The sequence below is a fragment of the Onychomys torridus genome, chromosome 7, assembly GCF_903995425.1.
Source record: "Onychomys torridus chromosome 7, mOncTor1.1, whole genome shotgun sequence".
Classification (NCBI taxonomy): Eukaryota; Metazoa; Chordata; class Mammalia; order Rodentia; family Cricetidae; genus Onychomys; species Onychomys torridus.
In genome coordinates, this window is record NC_050449.1 from 58,551,141 (window position 1) to 58,578,476 (window position 27,336).

General features: G+C 41.5%; 1 protein-coding gene across 2 annotated transcripts in view; it reads left to right on the plus strand.

Annotated features, from left to right (window-relative positions):
* Dpp8 (dipeptidyl peptidase 8) overlaps window positions 1–27,336 on the plus strand; it is a 50,034-nt gene that overhangs the window by 11,926 nt on the left and 10,772 nt on the right. For both annotated transcript variants that reach the window (XM_036191810.1, XM_036191811.1), the window contains exons 7-16: window positions 5,250–5,360; window positions 7,631–7,759; window positions 8,385–8,446; window positions 11,187–11,287; window positions 11,900–12,077; window positions 13,388–13,547; window positions 16,923–17,002; window positions 20,926–21,078; window positions 21,309–21,444; window positions 23,023–23,168. In XM_036191810.1, coding sequence (XP_036047703.1) covers window positions 5,250–5,360; window positions 7,631–7,759; window positions 8,385–8,446; window positions 11,187–11,287; window positions 11,900–12,077; window positions 13,388–13,547; window positions 16,923–17,002; window positions 20,926–21,078; window positions 21,309–21,444; window positions 23,023–23,168 — 1,256 coding nt within the window. The remainder of the gene's footprint in view (window positions 1–5,249; window positions 5,361–7,630; window positions 7,760–8,384; window positions 8,447–11,186; window positions 11,288–11,899; window positions 12,078–13,387; window positions 13,548–16,922; window positions 17,003–20,925; window positions 21,079–21,308; window positions 21,445–23,022; window positions 23,169–27,336) is intronic.

Below are 27,336 nucleotides of genomic sequence, written 5' to 3' on the forward strand. Positions count from 1 at the left end.
TTTTGTCTGCATTCATGTCTGTGTAAGAGTGTTGGGTCCCTTGGAACTTTAGCTACAGACAGCTGTGAGCTGCCATGTGAGTGCTGGGAACTGAACTCAGGTCTTCTGGAAGAACAGCCAGTGCCCCTGACCACCAAGCCATCTTGCTAGCTCTGTGATCTTTATTTTTAAGTTCAGGTGTTTAAAATTTGAAAGGTAAGGAGAAGGATAGAGAATATAAGGTCCATATCCCTTAGATAATGCCACTCTCTCCTCAGCCATTTTCAGGTACCACAGTGCATCTCTGCTATGCTTATTCTTTTAGCCTAGAAGGACCACCACAGTTCCCCAAGTCCTTCTCAGTAAGTGAATTTTAATTAAGAAAATTAAGCCAGGCAGTGGTGGCACACACCTGTAATCCCAGCACTCGGGAGGCAGAGGCAGGTGGAGCTCTGTGAGTTTGAGGCCAGCCTGGGCTACAGAAAGAGTTCCAGGAAAAGCACAAAGCTACACAGAGAAACCTTGTCTTGAAAAAACCGAAAAAAAGAAAAGAAAAAAAAAAAAATTGGACTTGCTTGACGATACAAACAGAAAAACCAGTTACATGTTATCAGAAACTGCCTGAAAAACAATCTCCCCACTTTTGGAGAGCCTGTTTAGCTACTGTTACAATCGGAAAAATCATAATGTAGAAGAACAATGTACATCGTGGAAATATTTAAGTAGGCTTTGTTGAGTGGCAAACGGAGTCTGAGGCAATAGGAATACAAGTTCAATGCTGTCTCAGAAAACAACAGCCAGGCGTAGTGGTACCTTTAATTCCAGCAACTGGGAGGCAGAGGCAGGTAGATCCCTGAGTTTGAGGCCAGCCTGGTCTACAAAGTGAGTTCCAGGACAGCCACAGCTACACAGAGAAACTGTCTCAAAAACAACAAAACCAAAGAGTTTCAAAAGGTAGAATGTGAATTTGTCATAGATTGATTGCTGGACTGAGTTCATGAGGAAGAAGTGATGTGTGGGAACGAAGGCCTTCCTGTAGCTTCCCGCCATTGTCTCCATCCTCACCACCTCTGGCACTATTGGGTCATTTGTTGTGCATCTCATTCATATATTATGTGCAGTTAGGCCTAGGATAGCTGTGTCTGTAATGGACACATTTTGTGATATTATTATTGGTCGTGCCCTAAGCAATGTAGTGTAATAACTGTTTACATTGTCTCCAGTGTAAGTAAGTAATATCATTAAAGTCTACTGAGGGCACTTGGGTTCTGTGGAAACACTGTGGTGTTTTATGGGAAGAGACTTAAGCATTTGCAGCTTGTGGTGTTTGAACAGGATCTTGAGAGAACGAACCTTTAAGTGACTCTAAAGGAGAACTGTGGCAAGGGTATGGATTGAATAAGGTGCTGCAGGCCATCAAGCAGCTAAATAAACAATAATGGTAATGCAGAGGAGGTCAGACGTGGAGGGCTATAGAGCACCAAGAGAAGCAGTGGTAGGGGAAGACTTCCCAGAGGTCAACGTAACTGACCTTAAGTGATGTCTGTATGTTAGCAAAGTGTTCCAGAAAGGGAACTGTGTGAGAAAGGTCTTATTCTGAAAGGTGCTGTGGTCTTTGTGAGGAGCTAGAAGTGCTCAGTTGTCCAGTACTGGGGAGGGGTGTGTGTGTGTGTGTGTGTGTGTGTGTGTGTGTGTGTGTGTGTGTGTGTGTGTGTGTGTGTGAATGGAGGAGTCTTCAGCAGTTGAGCTGGTGGTTATGGTTGTACTGGACGTAAAGGATTTCGATGCATGACACCAAAGCTTGGCAGCTGCCATCACTGGAGTCACAAGTGTGTCAAAAATTGAAGCCCTTTTTCATCCTGTCAACAAACACTGAACACTATCTACCACTTGCTGTATTTGAGACTGGGACTGCAAAGCTCTCATAAAAACTGTTACAAGAGCCAGGCGGTGGTGGTGGGGTGGTGGTGGTGGTGGTGGTGGTGCACACCTTTAATCCCAGCACTTGGGAGCCCAGCACTTGGGAGGCAGAGGCAGGCAGATCTCTGTGAGTTCAAGGCCAGCCTGGTCTACAGAGCGAGATCCAGGACAGGCACCAAAGCTACACAGTGAAACCCTGTCTCCAAAAAAAAAAAAAAAAAAAAAAAAGGTCACAAAAAGGCATTTGAAAGTCTCTTTTTTTTTTTTTTTTTTGAGACAGATTCTCTTCACTATGTAGACCAGGCTACTGAAAATGTGCACCACTATTCCTGGCTTGCTTTCTTTTGTAAAATTGTTTTCCACAGAGAATTTGTGAAGATTGGCAGAATTTAAAGTAGAAAGTGCTGAAATTCTAGAGAATTCTGTTACAAGAGCCAGGCGGTGGTGGTTGTACTTTTTTTTTTTTTTTTTTTTTGTTTTGTTTTGTTTTTTTTGTTTTTGGAGACAGGGTTTCTCTGTATAGTTTTGGAGCCTGTCCTGGATCTCGCTCTGTAGACCAGGCTGGCCTTGAACTCACAGAGATCTGCCTGCCTCTGCCTCCCAAGTGCTGGGATTAAAGGTGTGCACCACCACCACCACCACCACCACCACCACCACCACCACCACCACCACCACCACCACCGCCCACTGTGTGAAGAGTCTCTGAATTCCAAATACTTGACTTCATTTTGGAATAAGGGAGTATTGGTTCTTATTGCACATTCGTCTCACGCTGTAGAATACAAATGATCCAAAGTTTTTACTCTTCTCTTTACTATTCATGTAGGTATGTGGTATATTTATTATTTCTAGTATTAGTGGTTAAGAGCACAGGCAGAGAATGTAGAATAATACAGAACCAGGCTATCAGAGTTTTATCCACCATTCATTAATTCTGACCTCATCAAATTAATTAATGTACCACTTGGTTTCTACATATGTAAAAATATGAATCAACTTAATACAACCACAGGATTTTCAGGAGGTCTTAATAAGTTACCTTTTATGCAGTGTTTAGAATTGTGACTGAAACACATAAGGGCTGTGAATTGTCTGTTTAGATAGAAAGGGATGGGGGAAGGGACATGCCAGCCAGTGTGTTAATCACAGTAGGTTGTGATGAAAGCCTAGAAAGGGAGTGATCTGTCAGGGTGCATGTGTGTTTATTTCTGCTCAATATGATGGAGGGATTTAAAAGTACTGGTTCCTGCTCCCAGTTACCCTCTGCCTGGAAGACAAGGCAATACTAGTTATCTAGTTAGTAAGATGATACCAGTTATCTAGTTAGTAAGCAGCTTGTAATAAGTAGCAGGGATACAAACCAGTGTTAGCTGTCCTCACATCTAAAAGAACAGATAGAAAGTTGGGGATGTAGTTTACAGTAATTGAAGGATTCAAGACACCCAGCACTGCTCTTGACTCTTTTACTAATTCCTTGTTTCAGAAAACTCTGGACACATTGTTGTCATTAGCTTGGTGCTGAAACTCATTTGGTAGCAAAACCTGACATGAACTGGCTTGAGAGTATTTATAATAGTTGTCCTGCTCAGCATGCCTTCCTTCAATTTGCTTCTGGAATGTTGGGATTAGATTACAGTTTATCTGGCTGTGCTGCTGCTGATGTTACATAATACATCATAGATGTGCACTGTATGAAGAGTCTCTGAATTCCAAATACTTGACTTCATTTTGGGATAAGGGAGTATTGGTTCTTATTGCACATTCGTCTCACGCTGTAGAATACAAATGATCAAAAATGGTAAATTAAAGCCGAGTATAATGGCACACACCTTTAATCCCAGCACCTGGGAGACAGAGGTAGGCAGATCAAGGCAAGCCTGGTCTACAGAGTGAGTTCAAGGACAGCCAGGGCTACACAGAGAAATCTAGTCTTGAAAAAAATGAAATAAAGAAAAGAAAGTCTCACCCGTGCTGGGCGCAGTAGTGCACGCCATAGTCCAGGCACAGAGGAAGCTGGAGTAGGAAGATTGCTTGGAGTTGAAGACGAGCCTGGGCAGCAGAGCAAGACCCTGTCTTTAGAAAAGACAGTAAACCAGGATGATATGTCACTGCTCACCAAGTAAACAAGCAAAAGTGAGAAAGATTGAGAACATCAGCTGTTGGTAAGAGTGTAAAATTATAGAAATGTATCCCCACAAGGTAAAACACTCCACTAACCAGCCACTCCAAGATATTCACTCCAAAGAAAATGAAAGCACATGTCCATGGAAATCACTGTGCAAGACTAAATGTTCGCATCATCTGTATTCACAGTAACATGTCAGCAGAAGAATGGATGAAAGATCCACAGCATCACCCAACAAGGGCCTACACCTTTAATCCCAGCACTCAGGAGGTAGAGGCAGGCCAGTCTCTAAGATGGCTAGCTTGGTCTGCATAGTGAGTTCTAGGCCAGCCTCAGCCTGTCATATAGCAAGACCCTGTCTGTCTTAGATACTGTTCTACAACAACAACATGGTGAGGAGACACTGTGACGAAGGCAACTTAGAAAAGGAAGCACTTAATTTAGGAACTTGCTTATAGTTACGGAGGGTTAGTCCATGGTTTACATGGCAGGGAGTGTGGGGGCAGGCAGGCAGAGAGAGACTGGGCCTGGCATGGGCTTTTGAAACCTTAAAGCCCAACCCCAGAGACACTCTTTCTCCAATAAGACCATACCTCCTAATCCTTCCAGACAGTTCCACTAACTGGGAACCAAGCATTCAAACATATGAGCCTATGGGGACCATTTTTTTTTTTTTTTTGAGCTGAGGATTGAACCCAGGGCCTCGTGCTTGCTAGGCAAGCGCTCTACCGCTGAGCTAAAATCCCCAACTCTATGGGGACCATTCTTACTCAAACAACCCCATTGTCTTAAAAACAAAACAGTTTCATATTATCAATGGGCTATTACTTAGCAAACAGGACTAAGTACTGACAAATGTCAAAGCACTGGTGATTTTCAAAAACAAGCCACATTCAAATTACACAACAAACATTTTGCCATGATAAAAAATCTTATATAATAATGACTTTGTGATTTGTTTAGGTGGTTATTGGTGCTAAGGGTACTAAAGCCAAGTATATACCAAGCTCTACCACTGACATGCCACAATGGAATGAGACTATATGCCCAAGGTCATACAATAGGTAAATGGTGAGGCCCAGGTTGGAATTCAATCTGTTTGGCTCCACAGTTGACCATTATAATCAGCTACCTTTCTTTAGAAGTGATGGAATCATTTTGCTTTGTCCTATTGTAAAAAAAAAAAAGAGTTTGGGGGATAATTTTGCCTTTTTTGTTTGTTCAGAGCTAGCCAACATGGAAGAGGATCCCAGATCAGCTGGAGTTGCTACCTTTGTTCTTCAAGAAGAATTTGATAGATATTCTGGCTACTGGTGGTGTCCACAAGCTGAAAGAAGTAAGCAAGTTCAAAGTAGTATGTTACTGGTTACTTTAAGTATTAAAGGTTTTGACTGTCGATTGGCTGAGTGTACAGAGGGTAAAGCTGGGGCAGTAATGAGAAACTGATGAAGATTGGGCTGCACTTGTAGCTCTTTAGAAAATGCAGGCCTTATCCCCCACTTGGATGCTAGTGGAGACTATTACAGTCGGCCTCAGTACCTCAGGTGCTGCTTGCCAGTTTTTCAGCTGCAAAGCTGGCCTACATAAGGTCAGACAGCATTATGACAAGATCCACACTAATGACTTGCTTTTAAACATACATGATGGATGGGGGCTGGTGAGATGGCTCAGCGGTTAAGGGCACTGGCTGTTCTTCTAGAAGTCATGCTTTGAATTCCCAGCAACCACATGGTTGGCTCACAACCATCTGTAATGAGATCTGGTGCCCTCTTCTGGAGTGCAGGCATACATGCAGGCATACAGAACACTGTATACATTATATAGTCATTCATTCATTTATTTATTATGAATGAATGAAGGAATAAATAAAAACATCTTTAAAAAAACATGTGATTGAGTAGCAGCTGCATGAACAGATAAGTATGTGCAAATGAGTAATTTGAGACACTTAAAGCAGTGGCCCACACTATCTAACCCCAGTCCAGTGAGAAATTCACTTACAATCGTGTGGCCTAATATAAAGTATACATATATTTTATAGACAAAATTGGAAAAAATTTATGAAGCAGTATTTCTTAGGTGTTATGTACTTTAATACTTTCTTTCCTTTTTTTATTCTTTAAGATTTATTTACTCTTAATTTTGTGTGTGTGAGTGTTTGCCTGCAGGTTTATAAGTGTGTGTGCGTGGGCCTGCAATGGCCAGAAGGTATCAGATCCAAGGATGTGGAGTTACAATTGGTTGTGAGCTGCTATATGGGTGCTGGGGACCCAGCTAGGACCTCTCGAAGAGCAGCAGATGTTCTTAAGTGCTGGTTAGGACCCATTAATAGGTCTTATGACATCACTCTTGGTTTATAATACAGCTAGCAGGCTGAACATTTCTTTTTGGTTTTTCAAAATATGATTTCTCTGTGTAGCCCTGGCTATTCTGGAACTTGCTCTGTAGACCAGGCTGGCCTTGATCATACAGAGATCCACCTGCCTCTGCCTTCCAAGTGCTGGGATTAAAGGTGTGTGCCACCACCACCCTGCACCTGAACATTTCTTTAGAGGACAATGGAAAATATGTATGTTAATCCATTTCTTAGATTTGGACTTTTATTTTTTTATTTTTATTTTTTTGGACTTTTATTTTTAAATGTAGACATTTTCCCATAATTATACAGAAGATTTTGACATAAACCATTCAGTACAATTAAACTCTTAGCATTTTATAGGAAGTATGTTTTATTTTGTCAAAATTCTTCAGAATGTTTCTCTTGTATGTAGGAATATAAATATGTATATATTTAAACACACGCACATATTTTTCCCCTCCCAAAGGGTAAACTTTAAGTCCTAGTAAAAGGGACATGGAAGTCATCCTGCAGTTGTAAAGATGAGGAAGTTTTCATGTGTAAGATGTAGCACAGGGCCCAGCAAGCTGGCTCAGCAGGTAAAGGCACTTGCTGCCACTCAATGACCTGACTTCAGTTCCCGGAACCCACATGGTGGAAGGAGAACTGTCAAAACTTGTCCTCTGACTTCCACATGTATCCCACCTTAAGAAGGAATTATTTAATTAAATTTATAACATTTTCTGGAAGATGCTAAAGGATTTCATTGTGTTGAATGATTTATATCACAACTTGTTCTGTATAACTGTGGCAAAAAATTTACATTTTAAAATAAAATGTCCAAATCTCAGATATGACTTTTAAATAAATATTTTCATGTTCCATTTAAAAAGTATTCAGTCTTGAAAAACTAAAAAAAAAAAAAAATTCTTCAGACTTTTATCTATAAACCACTAATAAGGCCTGCATACACATACTCAAACACATGCATACATACACACACACACACAAGTAAATAAATGTTGTTGAAAATTTTTGTTTTGAAGGCAGCACAGCCTAGGAGTACAGCCCAGTGGGAGAGTACTAGCCTATCGTGTTCAATTACCTGAATTCAATCACTATCACCACTAATTCATAATAGTAGTCTATCTTATGCATAAATTATTTCCTTTAATTAAAAAAAAACATACTAGTTTTAGAGGAAATAGTGAATGATGAGTATTCTGTAATAATTATTCTAAATTTCCAATACCTAAATTCCTTTTAAGCTCCTAGTGGTGGTAAAATTCTTAGAATACTCTATGAAGAAAATGATGAATCTGAGGTGGAAATTATTCATGTTACATCCCCCATGTTGGAAACAAGAAGGGCAGATTCATTCCGTTATCCTAAAACAGGTACTGTATTCCACTGTTTTTATTTATTCATTTCCTCCTCTAGGTGTGGTGGCTCATGCTTGTGGTCCCAGTTCTTGGAAGCCTGTGGCAGTAAGAAGGTTGTTAGGTGTTCCAGGCCAGCTGGGGAACAAGAAGAGATCTTGTCTCAAAAACAAAAACAAAATCTGCAGCCATTCAAATGTACAGTCAGTTTGATCGTTAGCAGCCTTTGTAAAGATTGTTTGTTCATTAAGTATAGCTTTTGAACATTTAATTGTTTTTGGAGGTGGGTTTGCCTACAATACTAGGAAATCAGCAAGAAGGTATCCCTCCCTGTCAAAGACTTTTAAGTGGTTTTGTTCTTAATAAGTAGGTGGGGTTTTGTTTTGTTTTGTCCATTTTGCTGTTTGCAACATTTCAATTACAGTAATAGTAGGCAGCTTTTCTTTGTTTTCATACTGACTCTTTCTAGTTTAGCCTCTTTCCTGTTTGCTACTTATATGAATTTGAGATAGGTTCTAACTTGCACAATAAAGCCCTGACTATATACAATATTCCTAACAACTAAAATCTGAAGGACACTGATCTGAAGAAGTTGGTTGGAGTGATTCTAGACATTATTGCTCATTTATGTTTCTTTCTAAAGGCACAGCAAACCCAAAGGTCACTTTCAAGATGTCAGAGATACTTGTTGATGCTGAAGGGGGGGTAAGTGTGAGGCACTGAACTCTGTTCAGGCTAGCTGGTCTAGGAGGCTCTTTGGTGCACATTTTTATTTGTTAACTTGTTGAACTTGCTGAGACATTTGTGGTTCATGATTTATAGGTTGACCTAATTTTCTTCCTTGAAAACACTCTTATTAGGCCTGTGGGGAGGGATATATAAGAACCTGTGTTAAATTCCCGGAACCCATATAAAAAAAGCTGGCCGTTGTAGTATGTACTTGTAATCCCAGCACCGGGGGATGGAGACAGACAGATCCCTAGGGCTCTCCAGCCAGACAGCTTAGCCTGCTTATTGAACTCTAGACCAATGAGAGACTGTGTCTCAAAGGAAAATTCTGAGGAGTAACATAAGTCATCTGGCCTCTACACATATGCATGGACCACACAAACATGTTTTCGCTCCTTGCAAATAGTTTTTGCTCTTTGTCTTTATTAATTATTCAATCAATATAAAACAGTGGTTTACCTTCTGTGTTGGGTGTACACCACATCTATGGTGGATTGAATAACACATATTTCTCCTGTACTGCTGCTTTCCCTTTGGACATGTTCACAAGATTAGTTAAAATGCAGATGTTGGGGGCAGGGGCTGGAGAGATGGCTCAGCAGTTAAGAACATATACTGTACTTGTGGAAGACCCAAATTCCATTCCAGGCACCCAGGTCAGGAGGCTTGCTATTATCTATAACCCCATCTCCAGAGGATCTGATGTCCTCTTCTGATTTCTATGGGTACCTGCATTCATGTGCACATACCCACATATAGATACACACATACACATGCCTAAAAATAAATCTTTTTTTTTGGGGGGGGGGGGGACTTGGGTTTTTGAGACAGGGTTTCTCTGTATAGCCCTGGCTGTCCTGGAACTCACTCTGTAGTCCAGGCTGGACTCAAACTCACAGAGATCAGCCTACAAGTGGACAGCTGGGATTAAAGGTATATGCCACTATGCCCAGTTTTAGACTTTTTTTAAAAAAACATAGCTTTACTGAGATCTCATTTACATACAATACAGTTTATTCATTAAAGCTTAAAATTCAGTGACTTCATGTAACCACAGAATCAGGCAACCTGAGTCCATTTTAGAGCATTATCATTACTTCAAAGAGAAACACCTCACCCCTTATCTATAACCCCCTAGTTATAAGCAACCACTTCAGACTTGCCTGTTTGGGGCATTTGTACAAAGGAAACCATACAATATGTTGTCTGGCTTCTTTGTTTAATGTTTTCAAGGTCCATCTATTTGCATATGTGCGTGCGTGCGTGTTGCAGAGAGGTCTAACTCAGGGCTCCAATCTTGCTACCATTCTACTGCTGAGCTGTATCTCCAGCCCATGTGTTTCAGTTCTTGTTCTTTTTGTGTATGCACTGAGGTGGGGACAGTAAATGCATATACATGGGAGCCAAAGGTCAGCACCAAGTGTTTTCCTTGATCTGTCTCCACTTACTTTTATGTGTATGGGTATTTTGCTTGTATGTTTGTCTGTGTACCACATGTGTGCCTGATGCCTAGAAAAAGGCATTGGATACCCTGGAGCTACAATGATGAGTGCCACATGAGTGCTGGGAATTGAACCTGGATCCTCTGGAAGAGCAGCCAATGCTCTTGTTAACTGAGCCATCTCTCCAGCCTCCATTTTATTTTTTGAAATGGTCTTCACTGGACCTGGAACTCACTGATTGGCTAGACTGGTTGGCCAGCCAGCAACCTACAGAGTTCCTCCTGTTTCTCCTCCCCAGTGCTGAAACAGCACAGTGTTGCTATGCCTGCAGTTATGTGGGTACTGGAGATCCAAACTCAGGTCCTCATGCTTGTCAGGCAAGTACTTAACCAACTGAGCCAGCTCCCCAGCTCCTTTATTTCTTTTTATTGCTGAGTATTATTTCTTTGTGTGGCATACCATATTTTATTTACCTATTCATCAGTTGATGGGTATCTGGGTTGTTACCTTTTTTGCTCTTAAAAGGAAAGTTGTCAGAGCCAGGTGTGGTGGGGCACACCTTTACTCTCAGCACTTGGGAGGCAGACACAGGCAGATCTCTGTGTTTTTGAGGCCAGCCTGGACTACAAAGCAAGTTCCAGGACAGAGCTGTTGTTACACAGAGAAACCCTGTTTCTAAAACCAAACCAAATCCCCCAAAAGGAAAGGCGTCATGAAGCCAGACAGTGACACGTGCCTGCTGTCCCAGCACTGTCTATATGCAGGAGGCTGAGGCAGGAGCATCACAAGTTTGAGGCTGGTGTGGACTTTATAGTGGGACTGTGTCTTTTGAGAGAGGGCACAAAGGAAGGGTTGTTAGGAATATGTATACACATGTGTGTGCGAGTGTTTGCCAGGGTATGGTTTTGTTTCTCTCGGGCATACCTGGGACAGTGGTTGGGTCATGTGACAATGCTCTGTTTACTCTTTTGTGGAGCTGCAAGGCTGCTTTGAAAATTATATTCCCACCAGCGGTGTATGAAGTTCCAGTTTCTCCACATCGTCCTAACACTTGCTATTGTCCGTGTTTGTCACAGTCATCCATGTAGAAGCCATGGTGCATTATGGTTTGGTTTACATTCCTGTGGGTGTAGAAAGCACTGACACAGGAAACCCCTGACTGACTACTGGCTTTACTTCTACCTTGTGCCCTTGTACCCATGTCTGAAAAGATGTAAACTAGGAACATGTTATTTTCTCTGTCTTCTGTAACTATGCCCTTTTCTCTTTACTAGATTATAGATGTCGTAGATAAAGAGCTGGTTCAACCTTTTGAGATTCTGTTTGAAGGAGTTGAATATATTGCCAGAGCTGGATGGACTCCAGAGGGAAAACAGTGCGTATGTTAAACTGTCACCTTCTTCCAACTGACTTAGGACCCAGAACTTTAGCATGTCTGTGCTGCAGGCTTGGCTTTCCAAGTAAATCAGCACCCTGTTGTTTCCACTCAGGCCTTTTCTCTGAACTCTGTGAACATATACAGATTTGCAGTCCCATAAACATACGTGTATTGTATTTTGGTCATAGGAATAATTGTTGGGTGTGGTGTCTCACACCTTTAATCCTAGCTTTCAGCAAGCAGAGGCAGACAGATCTCTGTGAGTTCAAGATCAGCCTGATCTCTGTGGTGAGTTATAGGCCAGCCAAGGGACACAAAGTAAAACACTGTCTTTAAAAAAAAAAAAAAAAAAAAAAAGACAGGTGGTAGTGGCACACACCTTTAATCCCAGCACTTGGGTTGCAGAAGCAGATGGTTCTTTGAATTTGAGGCCAGCCTGATCTACAGAGTTAGTTCCAGGACAGCCAAGGCTACACAGAGAAACCCTGTCTAGAAAAACTAAAATAAACATATAAAATAAAATTGATAGGTACCAAGGGAGAGAACAAATGGTTATTCATTTTCCAAGAGCTTGCTTCATTCCTGATTTCTCCTCATTCCTTTGAACAGTGCCTGGTCCATCCTACTAGATCGTTCCCAGACTCACCTACAGATAGTTCTGATCTCTCCCGAGTTATTCATCCCAGTAGAAGATGATGCCATGGACAGACAGAGACTCATAGAGTCAGTGCCTGACTCTGTGACACCACTGATCATCTATGAAGAAACAACAGACATCTGGATAAATGTATGCATTTCTCTTTCTTGAACTTGGCTGTGTATTTTCTCAGGATACTCAGGCAGATGAATTTTAAATGAACAGGAATTTTAAATGGTCTTATAATAAAAACCTAATACCATATATTGAGGTAAATGCTGAAAGATCAGAGAGACAAAGGAACAAGCCACTGCCACGTCACCTCTAGGACTCCTCAGTCTGAAAGGCCTCAGAGATCCTGTCTCCTCATGCCTTATATACCTTTCTCCACGCAGTCATATAATTTCCTATCTCAACCTTCCTAGTACTGGGATTAAAGGTGTGTGATTCTCAAGTACTAGGATTAAAGGTCTGTGCCACCACTGCCTGGCTGTTTCTCTCCTAGACTGAATCAATCTCATGTAATCCAGGGTGGCTTTGAACTCAGAGATCCAGAGGATCTCTGCCTTCTGAGTGCTAGGATTAAAGGTGTGTGCCACCACTGCCTGACCTCTATGTCTAATCTAGTGGCTGGCTCTGTCCTTTGATCTTCAGGCAAGCTGTATTTGTTACACAATATATCACAACAGATAAAGTTCTATAGCAACATAACAAAATGCATCCTTAAATTCAAAGGAACTATGAATATTTCGAGTAGAATGATGGTTCCAGAATGGAGTAGTTTATAGCAGGAAGTAGATAGCATGGAAGTGACGGCTCACTGGTAACTGCATATGTGGCCGTGCACACACCGGATAGAGAGCCCACAGCCTCAGCTCCAACCTCTGTGCCTCTGAGAGGACTTTCAAGAGTTGTGTCTAGAAGCTCCCTTTTAAGTTAGCAAACTATACCAAATATACTAGTTTTTAATTGAGTTTTGTATTTTCCATTTTGCATAAAAACTAGATATAAAATAAAAAATGTTTCTCTGTCTCTGTAGTTGAAAGTAGGCTTCCTGTGATTCACCCAGAACAGATGAACATCTGTTTTCCTTCAGCTGTTAGAATACTTCTCTTTGGAAAACAAAGTAAAGCATGTTATTCCCCCTGGCTTGTGTATAAGATTTATACCATTGCATAAGCTTTATGTGCTTCAGAGATTCCAGAGCTGGGAAGCAGCAGCCTTGGCCAAGTTGTTCTTTTGCTTTCTTCCATTTGGAAACGTTTACTTCTCGGTGTGTGAAATCTTTGTCTAAAGTAAAATAAATGTAAAAAGCCCAGGCAAAACCTACTATTGTAAATGTTCCATACCTCGAGCACTAACCACTGTCTATATTTCAAGTAATCCTTTCTTCTCTCATTTGGTTACCTGTGTGGTATGTTTATTAACGCATATAATAAACTAAGCTGTTCATTTTGCAGATCCACGATATCTTTCATGTTTTTCCTCAAACTCATGAAGATGAAATAGAGTTTATTTTTGCCTCTGAATGCAAAACAGGTTTTCGCCATCTGTATAAAATCGTAGCCATTTTAAAGGAGAGCAAATATAAAAGATCCAGCGGTGGACTGCCTGCCCCCAGTAAGAAGTCTTACTTATTTATATAGTTAATCTTTTTATATTTTATTTGTTTTGCATAATTCATCTCAGAGCAAGCATGTGCAAGTAGAGGACAGCTTGTGGGACTCTCTTCTGTACTTCCACTGTGTGAGTTCCAGGGATCAAACTCAGAGCATCAGACCTGATGTCAGGGACCCTGCCCACTGAGTCATCTCACAGCCATATTGTCTTTGTTATGTTCTTTATAAACATCAGGACTTGCCTCAGTAAACTTAATGAATGTATTAACTAAAATACAAGTCTATGCATGTGGAAAGCAGAGCAAATTCTCAATGAATACATAATAAGTTATTAATAATTATAATAAATAAGTGGATAATCTCTGAGTGATTGGAATACCTATTTTATGACACTTTTGCTTTGATTACAATTTTTAATGTATTTAAAATGAATCTACATGTGCTCGCTTCATCAGCACATGTACAAAAAAAAAATGAGCCAGCATTACTTTTATATTTAAATTTTTTGTTTGTTTGTTTGTTTGTTTTTCGAGACAGGGTTTCTCTGTGTAGTTTTTGGTGCCTGTCCCGGATCTCGCTCTATAGACCAGGCTGGCCTTGAACTCGCAGAGATCTGCCTGACTCTGCCTCCCAAGTGGTAGGATTGAAAACTTGTATCACCACACTAGGTTATAAAAACTCTGCAAAATATTGTTTAGATAGGGATGCTATAGAGATAGCTCAGTGGTTAAGAGCACTTGCTGCTCTTGTGGAGAGTCCCACATGACAGCTCACAACCACCAATAACTCCAGTTCCAGAGTTTCCATTGCTGCCTTCTTTCTTCCAAGGACATGAGACCTGCATGTGAATACATATATGCAGGCATTCACACATATGCATACAATAAAAATAAATCTTCTAAGACTATATTCCATTTATGCCAGAAGAGGGCATCAAATCTCACTATAGATGGTTGTGAGCCTCCATATAGTTGCTGGGACTTGAACTCAGGATCTCTGGAAGAGCAGCCAGTTCTCTTAACCACTGAGCCCCATCTCTCCAGCCCCTATACAGTGTTTTTTTTTTTTTTGTTTTTTTTGTTTTTTTTGAGCTGAGGACTGAACCCAGGGCCACTGAGCTAAGTCCCCAGCCCCAGTGGTTCTTGATAGACACCTGGGTGCTTCCATTCTTCTGGTGGAATCACACTACTGTGACTGTGTGTTCCTCTCTTGGCTTTAGGTAATATATAGCTACCAGAAGTGCAGTGCAGGACTCATGGATTCTATTTAACTTTTCATCATTTGCAAACCAGTAGGAAAGGCTACAGTTTTTTGTATTCCTAACAGTAATATGTGAGGGTTTTCATTTCTTTCTGGTTTTGTTTGTTGGTTCATTTGTATTTGGGGGATAGGTTTATTTATTTTATTTCTATATGTATGAATATTTTGCCTGCACGTGTGCCTGTGTACCACATGCCTGCTTGGTGTCTGTAGAAGTCACAAGAGGGGGTTGGATATCCAGAACTGGAGGTACAGATGGCTATGAGCCACCATGTAGGTTCTGGAAACCAAACCTGGGTCCTCTGCAAGAACAAGTGTTCTTAACTGCTGAGCCGTCTCTCTAGCACCTGGATTGTTTTCTGGTTTTTGTTTTGTTTTTAAATTTTATTTGTTTATTTGTTTTTTTGGTTTTTCGAGGCAGGGTTTCTCTGTGTAGCTTTGCACCTCTCCTGGAACTCACTCTGTAGCCCAGGCTGGCCTCAAACTCACAGAGATCTGTCTGCCTCTGCCTCCCAAGTGTTGGGATTAAAGGCGTGCGCCACCACCGCCTGGCTGTTTTGTTTTTAAAGACAGGGTTTCTCTGTGTAGTGCAGGCTTCCTTCCAATTCTCTACAGTCCTGTCTCAGTCCCTATGTGCTGAGATTACAGGTATGTACCACACACCCAGCTTAATATTTATTTTTTTATATCCTTGATGGTACTTGTTAGTACTTGTTAGTTTCTGTTTTCTTGCTCTGATTTCTTGTAAATTTATTTATTTATTTTCCTTGGTTTTCTAAAGACAGAGTCTCACAGATCTGGCTGTCCTAGAATTCACTATGTAGACCAGGCTTGCCTTGCACTCATAGAGACCTACCTGCCTGCATCTGCCTTCCAAGTGCTGGGATTAAAGGTGTCTGTCACTATGTTCAACTGTAGGTTTATTTATTTTTTTAATAGCCATCCTAATAGATGTAAAGAGGGATCTTCCATTTGTGTTCTTTCTTTGTTGAACTCATACATACAGTTGTAGAGGTTGAACCTAAGACTGACACTGAGTTACATCCCTAGCTCTTTTGGGGTTTTATTTTGAAATGGGATGAAGAGATGACTGAGTAGCTGACATCACATATGTGCCACCAAGCCCAGCTTGAAGAGGCATCTCATTATGTTTTGACACAGGTTCCCTAAAGATGAGGAATATTAAGTACTTTCCATGTACATATTGGCCATTTGTATATCTTGTTGAGAGAAATACCTATTCAAGTCCTTTGGATTCTCCAGTTTTTCTGAATGGTCTTTTAATACTGGGATTTGGAGAGCAGTGAGCTACATCTTGAAACCAATCAAGTAAATACTATTATGACTATGCATTTTTCTTTAAAGACAGAGGTCATGTATATCCAAAACAGAGAATTTCTTCCCACGAGCTTCAGCTTAGCTTAGCCCTGAACTTTAGACTGCCTTACTAGTACCTCTATGGCTCAGGAGTTAGTTCACTCACAGATAAGAGCAGGGGCTGAAACAGTACTTTGAGTCATAAGGTCTCTTAGATCTGTTGTGCCTCAGTTAAAGGGGCTGTCCCTGTCAACACCTGTTTGCCCATGCTGCTTGGCCCTATTTTCCCGTTTCTTTTTCTTTAATTGCTCCATATCAGTTTATTTTTGTTCTTATACTTTGTAATTATTTTTCTTTCTCCTTATCTCTCTTTCAGAGCTATAACATGAAACTCTTTTTTGTTTGGTTGGTTTTTAAGACAGGGTTTCTCTTTGTAACAGTCCTGGTTGTCCTGGAACTTACTCTGTAGACCAGGCTAGCCTCAAATTCACAGAGATCCACCTGCCTCTGCCTCCCGAGTGCTGGGATTAATGTTGTGAGTCACCACACCTAGTTGGATATTTTAGCTGTAATTTTTAGTAACCATTTAAAATAACCCAATACCATTTAATACAATATTATCAACCATTGTCTTTATCTAGTTCCAAAACAGTTTCATCACCTCAAACCTAACATTGATGTTTTTGTTTTTGTTTTATTGCAGCTTTTTGGAGAAAAAGGTTTAGAAAACTTTTCTACATTGTTTCATTTGCTTATGATCTGGAATAAAGTACTGAATTTTGATTGTATTCATCTTCAGGTGATTTCAAGTGTCCTATCAAAGAAGAAATAGCAATTACCAGTGGTGAATGGGAAGTTCTTGGCCGGCATGGATCTAATGTATGTCTCTTTATTCTATTGATAAGTTTGGTCAGCCTCTGCTTTGTGTATACAGTGCAGGGAAAAATGAATAATACAATATATGGATGTATATAAGTACGTAGGACTCCAGTGTTTTACAACATTAAGTTAGGGCCTAGAAGAATACAAGTTGTGGGGCTGGAGAGATGGCTCAGAAGTCAAGAGCACTGACTGCTCTTCCAGAGATCCCGAGTTCAATTCCCAGCAATCAAATGGTGGCTCACAACCATCTGTAATGAGATCTGGTGTCCTCTTCTGGCCAGCAGTCATACACGCTGTATACATAATAAATAAATAAATCTTTAAAAAAAAATACAAGTTGTTACAAAGGAAGAATCTTACTTTAATCAGGGTATAGTGATACATACTTTTACTTCCAGCACTTGGGAGGCAGAGAGGTGGATCTCTGTGAGGTTGAGGCCAGCCTGGTCTACCTAACAAGTTTTAGGCCAGCCAGAGCTATATCTTAATACCCTGTCTTTAAAAAATTAAAATAGATTTTTAGAAAATCTTATTTTAAATTATAAAGCTTACCTATTTTATAGCTGTAGGATAAGATTCATTCCAGTTACTAAAGAATGCCATTTTCAATGATTTTATTGGTTTGGTTTTTTTTTTTTTTGTGTGTGTGTGTGTGTGTGTGTGTGTGTGTGTGTGTGTGTGTATATGTGTGTCTGTGTGTGTGTGTGTGTGTGTGTATGAGTGTTTTGCCTGCATGTATGTCTGTGCACCACATGCATGCCTAGTGCCCAGGGAAGCTAGAAGAGGGTGTCAGACCCCTAAAACTGGAGTTATAGACAGTTGTGAGCCTATGTGACTGCTAAGAATTGAAACCAAAGTCTTATGGAAGAGTAGCCAATGCCCTTAACCACTGAGCCATCACTCCACCCCAAGATCACCATTTTCAAATATATTATTGCCGTTTAGTAAGGAAATAATTGTATATTTAGGGCTTTAAAAAGTTCTGAGTTAGCATATAACCTGAAAATTATTTTTTAGGCATGATAGACTGTTCATGTTTTTACATTAGAAATTATATTTAGCATTCTTGAGGTAGAAATTTCTTTCATTTACCTGTTTTTATCTTATCTCACAAATTTAAACATTTTGAACGTAGGTTAATGGGAAAGAGCTTTGCTCCAAGCATGTGGCTTTTTGTAACAATTCAATGAGAGCCTTTGATTGTGAGGTTTTGGTCAGTGCTATGGATTGAACTCAGCCTGAAGTGCTGGGCGAGTGCCCTAGTGTTAAGCCACATCCCAGTTACTTTTGTATTTTTATTTTGTGACTGGGTCTTTGTTGCTGTGTTGCCCAGGGTGGCCTTGAGCTTCACTCTGTAAAGCAGGCAGGCCTTAGCAGGGCAGTGGTGGAGCACGCCTATAATCCCAGCACTCGGGAGGCAGAGCCAGACGGATCTCTGTGAGTTCAAGGCCAGCCTGGGCTACCAAGTAAGTTCCAGGAAAGGCGCAAAGCTACACAGGGAAACCCTGTCTCAAAAAACCAGAAAAAAAAGAAAAAGCAGGCTTGCCTTGAACATCAGACCTTTGGCCGTGCCTTTCCTTTGCTTCAGTTGGCTTCACTGATCTCTAGAGATTCCTTCCTTCTGGCTCATACAGTTCAGTGGATGTACGCCACAGGATTTAGTGGTGGCCTGAGTGTGCTTTCATCAAACAAACCTGAACAAACCTGTCCTGACATCTTTAGAAATCATGATGGCCTCTACGGTGGTTAAGGCAATGAAAGAAAGATCCAGGAGCTGAGGACCTGGCTCAGTTGGGTGAAGTGATTGCTGTGCAAGGCTGTCCGTCAGATGGGCTCTCCAGGCCTGCATAACACCCACCCACCTCTAACTGAATGTACACACACAGTGAGCATGCATGCTTACACTTGTGAACACACACCTGAACATTTGTGAGCACGCACATGAACACACACGAAGATTCTGGTCCCACATTTTTTTTTTTGTTTGTAAAATCCTTAGACTAGTGTTGGTAAGACACTCCCACCATGGTGTGCTCCCTCAGCACAGACCCAAATGACTGCAGACTAGAATCTCTACAATTACACATTAAAATAAAGTCTTACTGTAGGCAACCTTTTAAGTCTGAGTTCACTAGGGCCTCATATAACCATCTGGTTACTGTCCGTTTCACCTCTGGCTGGGCCTGAGGTGCTACTGGTAGTACCTGAGGGAAGAAATCTCATGGTAGAATTCTAGGTTCTGATAACAAAAATCATGCTCGGGTTGTTTCCTGAGCCATTGAGGTGTCTAAGCAGGTAAAGTCGCTTGCTGCCAAGTCCCACAGCCAGAGTTGCATTCCTAGAACCCACACAGTAGAAGGAGAGATGTGACTCCTCATGTGTTCCTCTCTTTCCCACATGCATGCACACATGCAGGCAGACATATACACAAAACAAAATAAATTTTTTTGTAATTTGTAGTGGTTGGAGTTAAGAGCTACCAGATGATACTGACATAAACCCCAAAATGGCATGAGCAGAAGCACCCTACTTGGACAACCTAAATGACTCTCCTGTTCATCCCCGTCAGCATGAGTTTTTCAAGTCATGCTAATTTTTGTGATGTGTTTGTTCCTCTCAAATGCTTCCTCTGTTTTTCTGCATTTTTGCTTTGCTTTTTATCTTTATGTTGCCTTTTTCTCCTCGGCTTTTACAAGTCACTGTTCCACTCAGACTTCTTCAGCAACAACTGAGTAAAGCTCTCAGGCCCAAGCTCAGGTAAGTCTTAGCTTTGAGGGTGACACTCAGAGTGTGGTCCTAGACCAAGGATGGAACATGCAAATCACTTGGGACCATGCTAGAAATGCAGGTTCCATTCCACCTAGTCCTCCTCAGAAACTGGTGGTAGGAACCAACAATCTGTTCAGCATCCCTGGAAACTGTAATCCTATTGGATATAAGTTCTTACATGAAACAAAGAAAAGAGCCTTGCCAATGGGGGTGAAGACAGTGCAGAAAGGCCTGAGATCCTGCTGCTTCTGTGGTAACACCAGCTTGACTGGAGAGAGAGCACATGCCTGTGGGGATTCTTGAATGTTTGTTTCCCAGAGCAACTGTTGTCATTTAGGAATGGATGAATCTACTTTTAAAAGTTAATAATGAAAGGTGTGTGTGTGTGTGTGTGTGTGTGTGTGTGTGTGTGTGTGAGAGAGAGAGAGAGATTTATAATACTTTTACAATCTATCTTTTATCTCTATAAAAAATTTTGAATTCTAATACTTTAAAAAATTATACAAGCCTACTGAAAATGTAACAATTAAAGAAAACAGTTTATTTAGATTACTGTAATTTGGCAAGAATATTGAGTGAATTCAGTTCTAGATAGTAACTTAAAAGATCTTATCTAGGGCTGGGGACACTGGATTGTACCCAGTATCAATGCTTAAAATAATCTTACCCTTGCTTATTTATAAACTACACTGTTGCTGAAGCTGGTTGATTCCAGCTTTTTCCTCAACCTGATAAAACGCTTTTGCAAATTTGTATGAAAGATCTAAAAAAGAACTAAGCTACTACTGCACTGGCTACAGAGAGAAATAAAGTTAATCTCTTTCCAGTGGGCAAGTGAGGTATGATGTAGGTATTTCCCTCTGAGGAATTACTACTATAAGGAAATAATTCTCTTATTATAAGAGAAGTACACAATGCAGTCTGATCAGGACATTATCCCAATCGTGTGTAATTCAGCTTTTTGTCTTCTGGACAAGATATATTTTTAGCCATAAGCCAAACCAACTCACATTCCCATCGGTAGCAAAGTACAAGACAAAAGAAGCCCAAGTCAGAGGAGCAGGGTGATTCTGTGTGAAGTGGGGGCTGTCTGTGTGTCGCTAGCCTCATCAGCACTATGCTGGTACTGATTTGTGCTTTGACTTTTGCAGATCTGGGTTGATGAAGTCAGAAAGCTGGTGTACTTTGAAGGTACCAAAGACTCTCCTTTGGAGCATCACCTGTATGTGACCAGTTATACAAACCCTGGTGAAGTGGTGAGGCTCACTGACAGAGGCTACTCACACTCCTGCCGCCTCAGCCAGGTACTGTGTCCCCATTGGGAGGGATCCTGTCATAGAAAAGCCCTGTGTTCACATAACATCCCTTTGAGTAATGTGAGAATTGGTGACATTGACCCACAGAAGCCTTGTCTAGGAAGAGCATTGTGTGTTCACATCAGCTGTCAATCTCCCACTGTCGTCTTGCCCCAGCCTTGGTGGATATAAGCATGGGTAGCTTTCCTATAGAAAGCTGTTGTCTCTCTTTTCTCTAGCATTGTGACTTCTTCATAAGTAAGTATAGCAACCAGAAGAATCCCCACTGCGTGTCCCTCTACAAACTCTCAAGTCCTGAAGATGACCCAGTTCATAAAACAAAGGAATTTTGGGCCACCATTTTGGATTCAGCAGGTACTCCTTTCCCCTGAACCTAGGCTTAACTAAGATTGGTACCAGAGTGCACTGTGCTAATGTCCTGTGTCCATGTCTCTTGGGCTCTCTTCCCATTGCTCAGCCCTCCCTTTCCCTGAGCTGCTGAGCTTCAGGTGGACCTCACTTCCTGGTAACTGTATTCTGTAAACTGCTGAATGAGCTGGGTTTCTTTTCCTCCAAGCAGGAGCATGTCTAGAAAGCCTTTTGCAAAAGCAGATCAAGATAATGTATTCTAAACTTAGTAAGACCCTTTGAGCATCGAGAATGACCCTTTAGGGACTAACTAGTTGGCTGCTTTTTTTCTGTAAGTTTCAGTCTTTGCAGTAACCATCTTAAGAGTAGCCAGCACACTTGCTCACTGTGAGAGCAAAGAGCACTGCTGGAGAAAGACAGGCTTGACTTTACTATGAACTCAGACCAGCCTTGAACTCAACAGTCCTCCTGCCTTGGCCTCCAGGTGCTAGTATTTCAGGCATGAGATGCCATGATAGCCAGTCAGCCTCACAGAAGTGCAAGCTTTTGATGCAGGGAGTGTTTCCAGGCATAAGGTAGAAATGGATAGAGGACAGCTGATATCTTTCTTTGGATGTCACCTAAGTGCACAGGCATAGGAACCTGAACACTCGCATCTGCACCACACACACACATCTTATGCAACACACACAAATAATACTAATACTAATACTAATACTAATACTAATAATAATAATAATAATAAGCGGGGTTGGGGATTTAGCTCAGTGGTAGTGCGCTTGCCTAGCAAGTGCAAGGCCCTGGGTTCAGTCCTCAGCTCTGGCAATAAATAAATGAATAAATAAATAAATAAATAAATAAATAAATAATAAACTTGATCTTAGCTCTCAGGAGACCAAGGCAGGCTGATCTCTTTGAGTTCAAGGCCAACCTGATTCACAAATGAAGTTCCTGGACAGCCAGAGCTATGTAGCAAAACCCTGTCTAAAAACAAAACAAACCAACAAACAAAAAAAGTAAATTCTTAAAAAACTTAAACTAGTAAAGACCAAAGTGTCTGTGCATATTTAAAGTTGAGGAGCACAGTTGGCCATATGGTAATAATCTCTGCTTGATGGTGACAGCACTGTGCTCTGGCACTGATGGCATTTGGTAGAGGTGGTGTGAGCCAGAGCCTGGAGATTACTTTCTTGTCTCTAGGTTCTGGTTGGCTTGATCAGAAACAAGTGTGTGTTGAGGACCTGCTATGACTAGGCTACATTGACTAAGTTAAATACAAGGTTCTTGTTCTCTACCTGCATCTTATTGAAGTGTACGCCCATTCCTGACCAGGTGTGTGCCTCACCACCAATCAGTGAAGACTTAGCACTAGATGTTTGTTTAGCTCTGCATGTAAACACCTCCTAGGTGCCTAAGGTTACTCAAAATTCAGTGTGTCTGAATCTGAAAAAGACAGTTTGATAGTCATTCGTTTTATTTAAAATGTCTGTTTATTACAAACTGATAACCTGAGAGAGGGAGAGGAGAGTTCAGATTGTAGGGTACCTCTGAGAACTCCTTTACAGGCTCTGTTGCTACCCACAGGTCCTCTTCCTGACTATACCCCTCCAGAAATTTTTTCTTTTGAAAGTACCACTGGATTTACACTGTATGGGATGTTGTATAAGCCTCATGACCTACAACCTGGAAAGAAATACCCCACTGTGCTCTTCATATATGGTGGTCCCCAGGTGAGTATATAAATTTATGTAAAAACACATACATACATACATATGTTTTAGGTGATTTTTATTTTATGTGTATGTGTATTTTTGTCTGCACATATATCTGTGCATCATGTGCATGCCTGGTGCCTGCAGCATTCAGAAGGGAGTGTCAAATCTTCAGGAACTTTACATTTGTGTTTATTCATTCCCAAAGTGGTCGCAGAGGTCCTGTGTTATACACATGGAGAAGAAATGAGTCCTGTTAAGCCTTCTTCTCAGGCAGAAGGAACAATAAACAAGGTCCTGGAGTAAGAACTCCCTGATACTGTTGGTGCAGGATGAGCTTAGCTTACAGTGGGAGGGGAGCAGCAGACTCTGATCACCCAAGGCCCACAGAATCTAAGGTCAGAAAGGCCACAGAGGCCATCTTAGGCTAGGGCTCAGCTCAGTGGTAGAAAATGCCCTGGCATGGTTGGGTTCAACCCCCAGTGCCAAAGTGGGGGGTGGCTTTTAAATTTTTTTGGTGAAGGATAATGATGGAAGTAGGAAGGAGCCAGGCGACAGTCAGACCTCATTTACATTTTGGAAATAGCACTGTTTGTGCCTGAAGGTAAGAGGAAGAGCAGGAAGCTAGTGTGAGCTGTTGCTGTGACGTTAGGCATGGAGAGCACAGACAGGGCAGGTGGGCTCCTGCTCCCTCCCTTTCGCTCTCACACCACTTAACCATGCTCATCTCTTTCCAGCATTTTAATCGAAAAACTAGCAAATCAGACTTCATAAAAATTAAAACCTTTAGCCAGGCAGATCTCTGTGAGTCTGGGGCCAGCCTGGTCTACAGAGTGAGTTCCAAGAGAGCCAGGCCTACACAGAGAAACCCTGTCTTAAAATATCAGTACATTTATGCGATGCATTTTGGGCGTGTCCAGCCACTGCTAACCACTTCTTTCCCTCTGTGCTAGAACTCCTGCCCTGACTCCTTCACAACTTCATGTCCTCTTTTCTATTGTTATCAATAACTCCAAGTCCAGTTAGTGCTACTTATGTGTGCTAATAACTGAATGGACAGTTCACAGAATACAGAACATAAAAACAGACTTTTCATGGTTCAGCCCCATCCCCCAGCCACTTCCAAATAATCACTCAGAAGCTTATATTAATTATAATTGTTTGGCCAATGGCTCAGGCTTATTACTAGCTAGCTCTTACATTTAAATTAACCCATATTTCTTATCCATGTTTTGCCACCTGTGGCTTGTTACCTCATTTTCTCCATGTCCTGCTTCCTCAGCGGCTGGCTAGCATCTCCTGTCTCTGCCCTCTCCTTCCCAGCATTCTCAGGTTGGCTTTCCCGCCTAACTTCCTGCCCAGCTACTGGCCTGTCAGCTTTTTCTTAACCAATGAGAATAATACATATTCACAGTGTGCAGAAGGATTATTGCACAGCAGATACACAGCAGCAACTGTGTGTAGGAGGGAATACACAGACTCCTCAGTTACCAGGGAGCTCCAGCTCAATGCCTTGGTGAGAGCGGAGCCCCACGTAGTATGGTGGGCAAGGAAATGGCACAGCTGCTTTGGTAAAGAGTTTGTTTTTAAATTAATGTAATAATTGCGTATGTTTATGAGATACACTTTGTGTTTGTTTGTGTATTTGTTTGTTTCTGAGAGGAGGTCTCGCTTTATTACCCAGGCTAGCCAGAGCTCCTTGGCTCAAGTAGTCTTCTTGCCTCAGCCTGTTGAGTAACTGAGACTACAGACCTCAACACACCTGGCCTCCCCACCCCTCTCTCATTATTTTGTATTTATATGTGTGCATGCATGATATATAGGGGGTTGCCACAGTGCATGTGGAGGTCAGACAACAACTTGGTGTAGGTTTCTCTTACCTTTAATGGGTTCCAGAAATCAAACCAGTCTTGCACAGCATGTTTTTTACCCACTGAGCCATTTCTCCAGCCCCCTTTTTTTCTTTTCTTGAGATAGGGTCTCAATGTGTAGTTCTGGCCAGCCTGGAACTTGATTTATAGATCAGGATGGCCTCAAACTCAGAGACTTTGCCTGCCTCTGCTTCCCAAATGCTGGGATTAAAGGCGTGCACCACCCTGCTTGGCTCCCTCTCATTTTTATCAGAACCTCTTTTCAATATCTATCTTAGGGGTTGGGGATTTAGCTCAGTGGTAGAATGCTTACCTAGCAAGCACAAGGCCCTGGGTTGTATATATATATATATACACATGTGTATATATATATGTGTGTATATATATATCTTAGTGTCCAGCACTGTTGATTACAGTCTCATGTTGCTTTATAGCCCCGAAACCTTCTGGGAAATGTCACTAGGCTGTTTCATCATTGTGTAGGTATCACAGAGTACATGCTTACACAGACAGGCCTAGCTGGCACATTGCTGGGACTGTTTCTTGCAGTGCTGACATGCAGCAAGTGTGGAGATGTGTAAGGCTGCTGCAGTGGAACTACATTGTTTTTATATGTGAATCTTGTTTTGTGTATGACGCTGGGCACTTAGCCCAGGCCTTTTGCATACTAATTATTCATTCCATGACTGAGCTACACAAATAACCCTAAAAATCTTTGTTTATTTATTTGTTTTGTTCTGTTTTTCAAGACAGGGTTTCTCTGTGTCACCCTGGCTGTCCTGGACTAGCTCTGTAGACCAGGCTGGCCTTGAACTCACAGAGATCCACCTGCCTCTGCTTCCCAAGTCCTGGGATTAAAGGTGTGCGCCACCAGCACCCGGTCCTAAACTCTTTCATCACCATTTGCAGGAGGGCATTTCAAACAATGGTTAAAGTGTAGTAGAAACTGGGCCTGGTAGGACATACCTGTAATGCCAGCTTTGAGGGAGATGGAGGCAGTGTCATGAGGATTGAACGTTCAAAATCTGACTCACTAAGTGAGTTCAAATCCAGCCATGGCAACTTAGTTATACTCTCTCTAAAAATAAAAGTAAAATGGGACCTAAGGATGTAGCTCAGTGGTGATTGCTTACCATGTGCCGGGCCCTAGATTCATTCCCTACATTGGCCAAGTACACACATACACAAACATATACTCCAGTGACCTAGTCATCTCTTAGCAGCCATTGTTTGGTGCGTAATTACATGTGCTCTCTTTCATAACATTGGCAAGGCAGTAGCTTGTTTACACTAATATTACCCCAAACACAGGAATGTCCCTGACCATGCAGTCATTAGATGACAGGAGGTTCTCAGCTCCATCATGAGCCCATGGGACCACCATTTCATGAGTGCCCTGAGCTGACTGAAACATGAACATGCCAGGTGTGACTGAATCATCTTTTCACTAGATACAACTCTATTTCTAATAAAGCACCTATAACTTGAATGTTAAATGGTCATTTAATAAAAAATCCTGGTACCAGATACTGGCGAAAATACTGAAAGGTGAGAGAGACAAAGAACAAGCCACCTCTTACCTCTAGGACTCCTCAGCCTGAAAAAGCCTCAGCCAGTAGGCCTCTAGCCGAATGAGCCTCCTCAGCTGAAAAGGCTTCAGTTCCTGTCTCTTCACACCTTATATACCTTTCTCCACCTAGCCATTAAAAAGGCATGTGTGCTTCCCAAGTACTGGGATTAAAGGTGTGTACCACCACTACCTGGCTGTTTCTCTCCTAGACTGAATCAATCTCCTGTAGTCCAGGGTGGCTTTGAACTCACAGAGATCCAAATGGATCTCTGCCTTCTGAGTGCTAGGATTAAAGGTGTGCGCCACCACTGCCTGGCCTCTATGTTTAATCTAGTGGCTTGTTCTGTCCTCTGATCTTCAGGCAGTTTATTAGGATACACAATATATCACCACAACCACCAAGATGCATTTATGTTCTTGGTCACTCTGAAGTGTAGTCTCTAGGGTGAAAAAGTAATTTAAAAATTATGATGCTTTCACACTAATTTGTCTAACAGGAAAAAGATAACTGGGCTGATGACAGTGTTCATTGAAATGCTACATCTTGCCAGGCAGTGGTGGTGCAGCACCTTTCTCTGTAGGGTAAGCTTAATTATCTGAGTCTACAGCTGTGTGGTATTTGCTGGGAAGGTTTGAGAGTGTAACTAAGCATGGAGCAGCATAAACATGCAAAGACTTGAGTAAATTTAAAAGTGTATCTCTTTACACTTACATTTTAAAGGCAAAGTAACAGTAAGCCCACTCA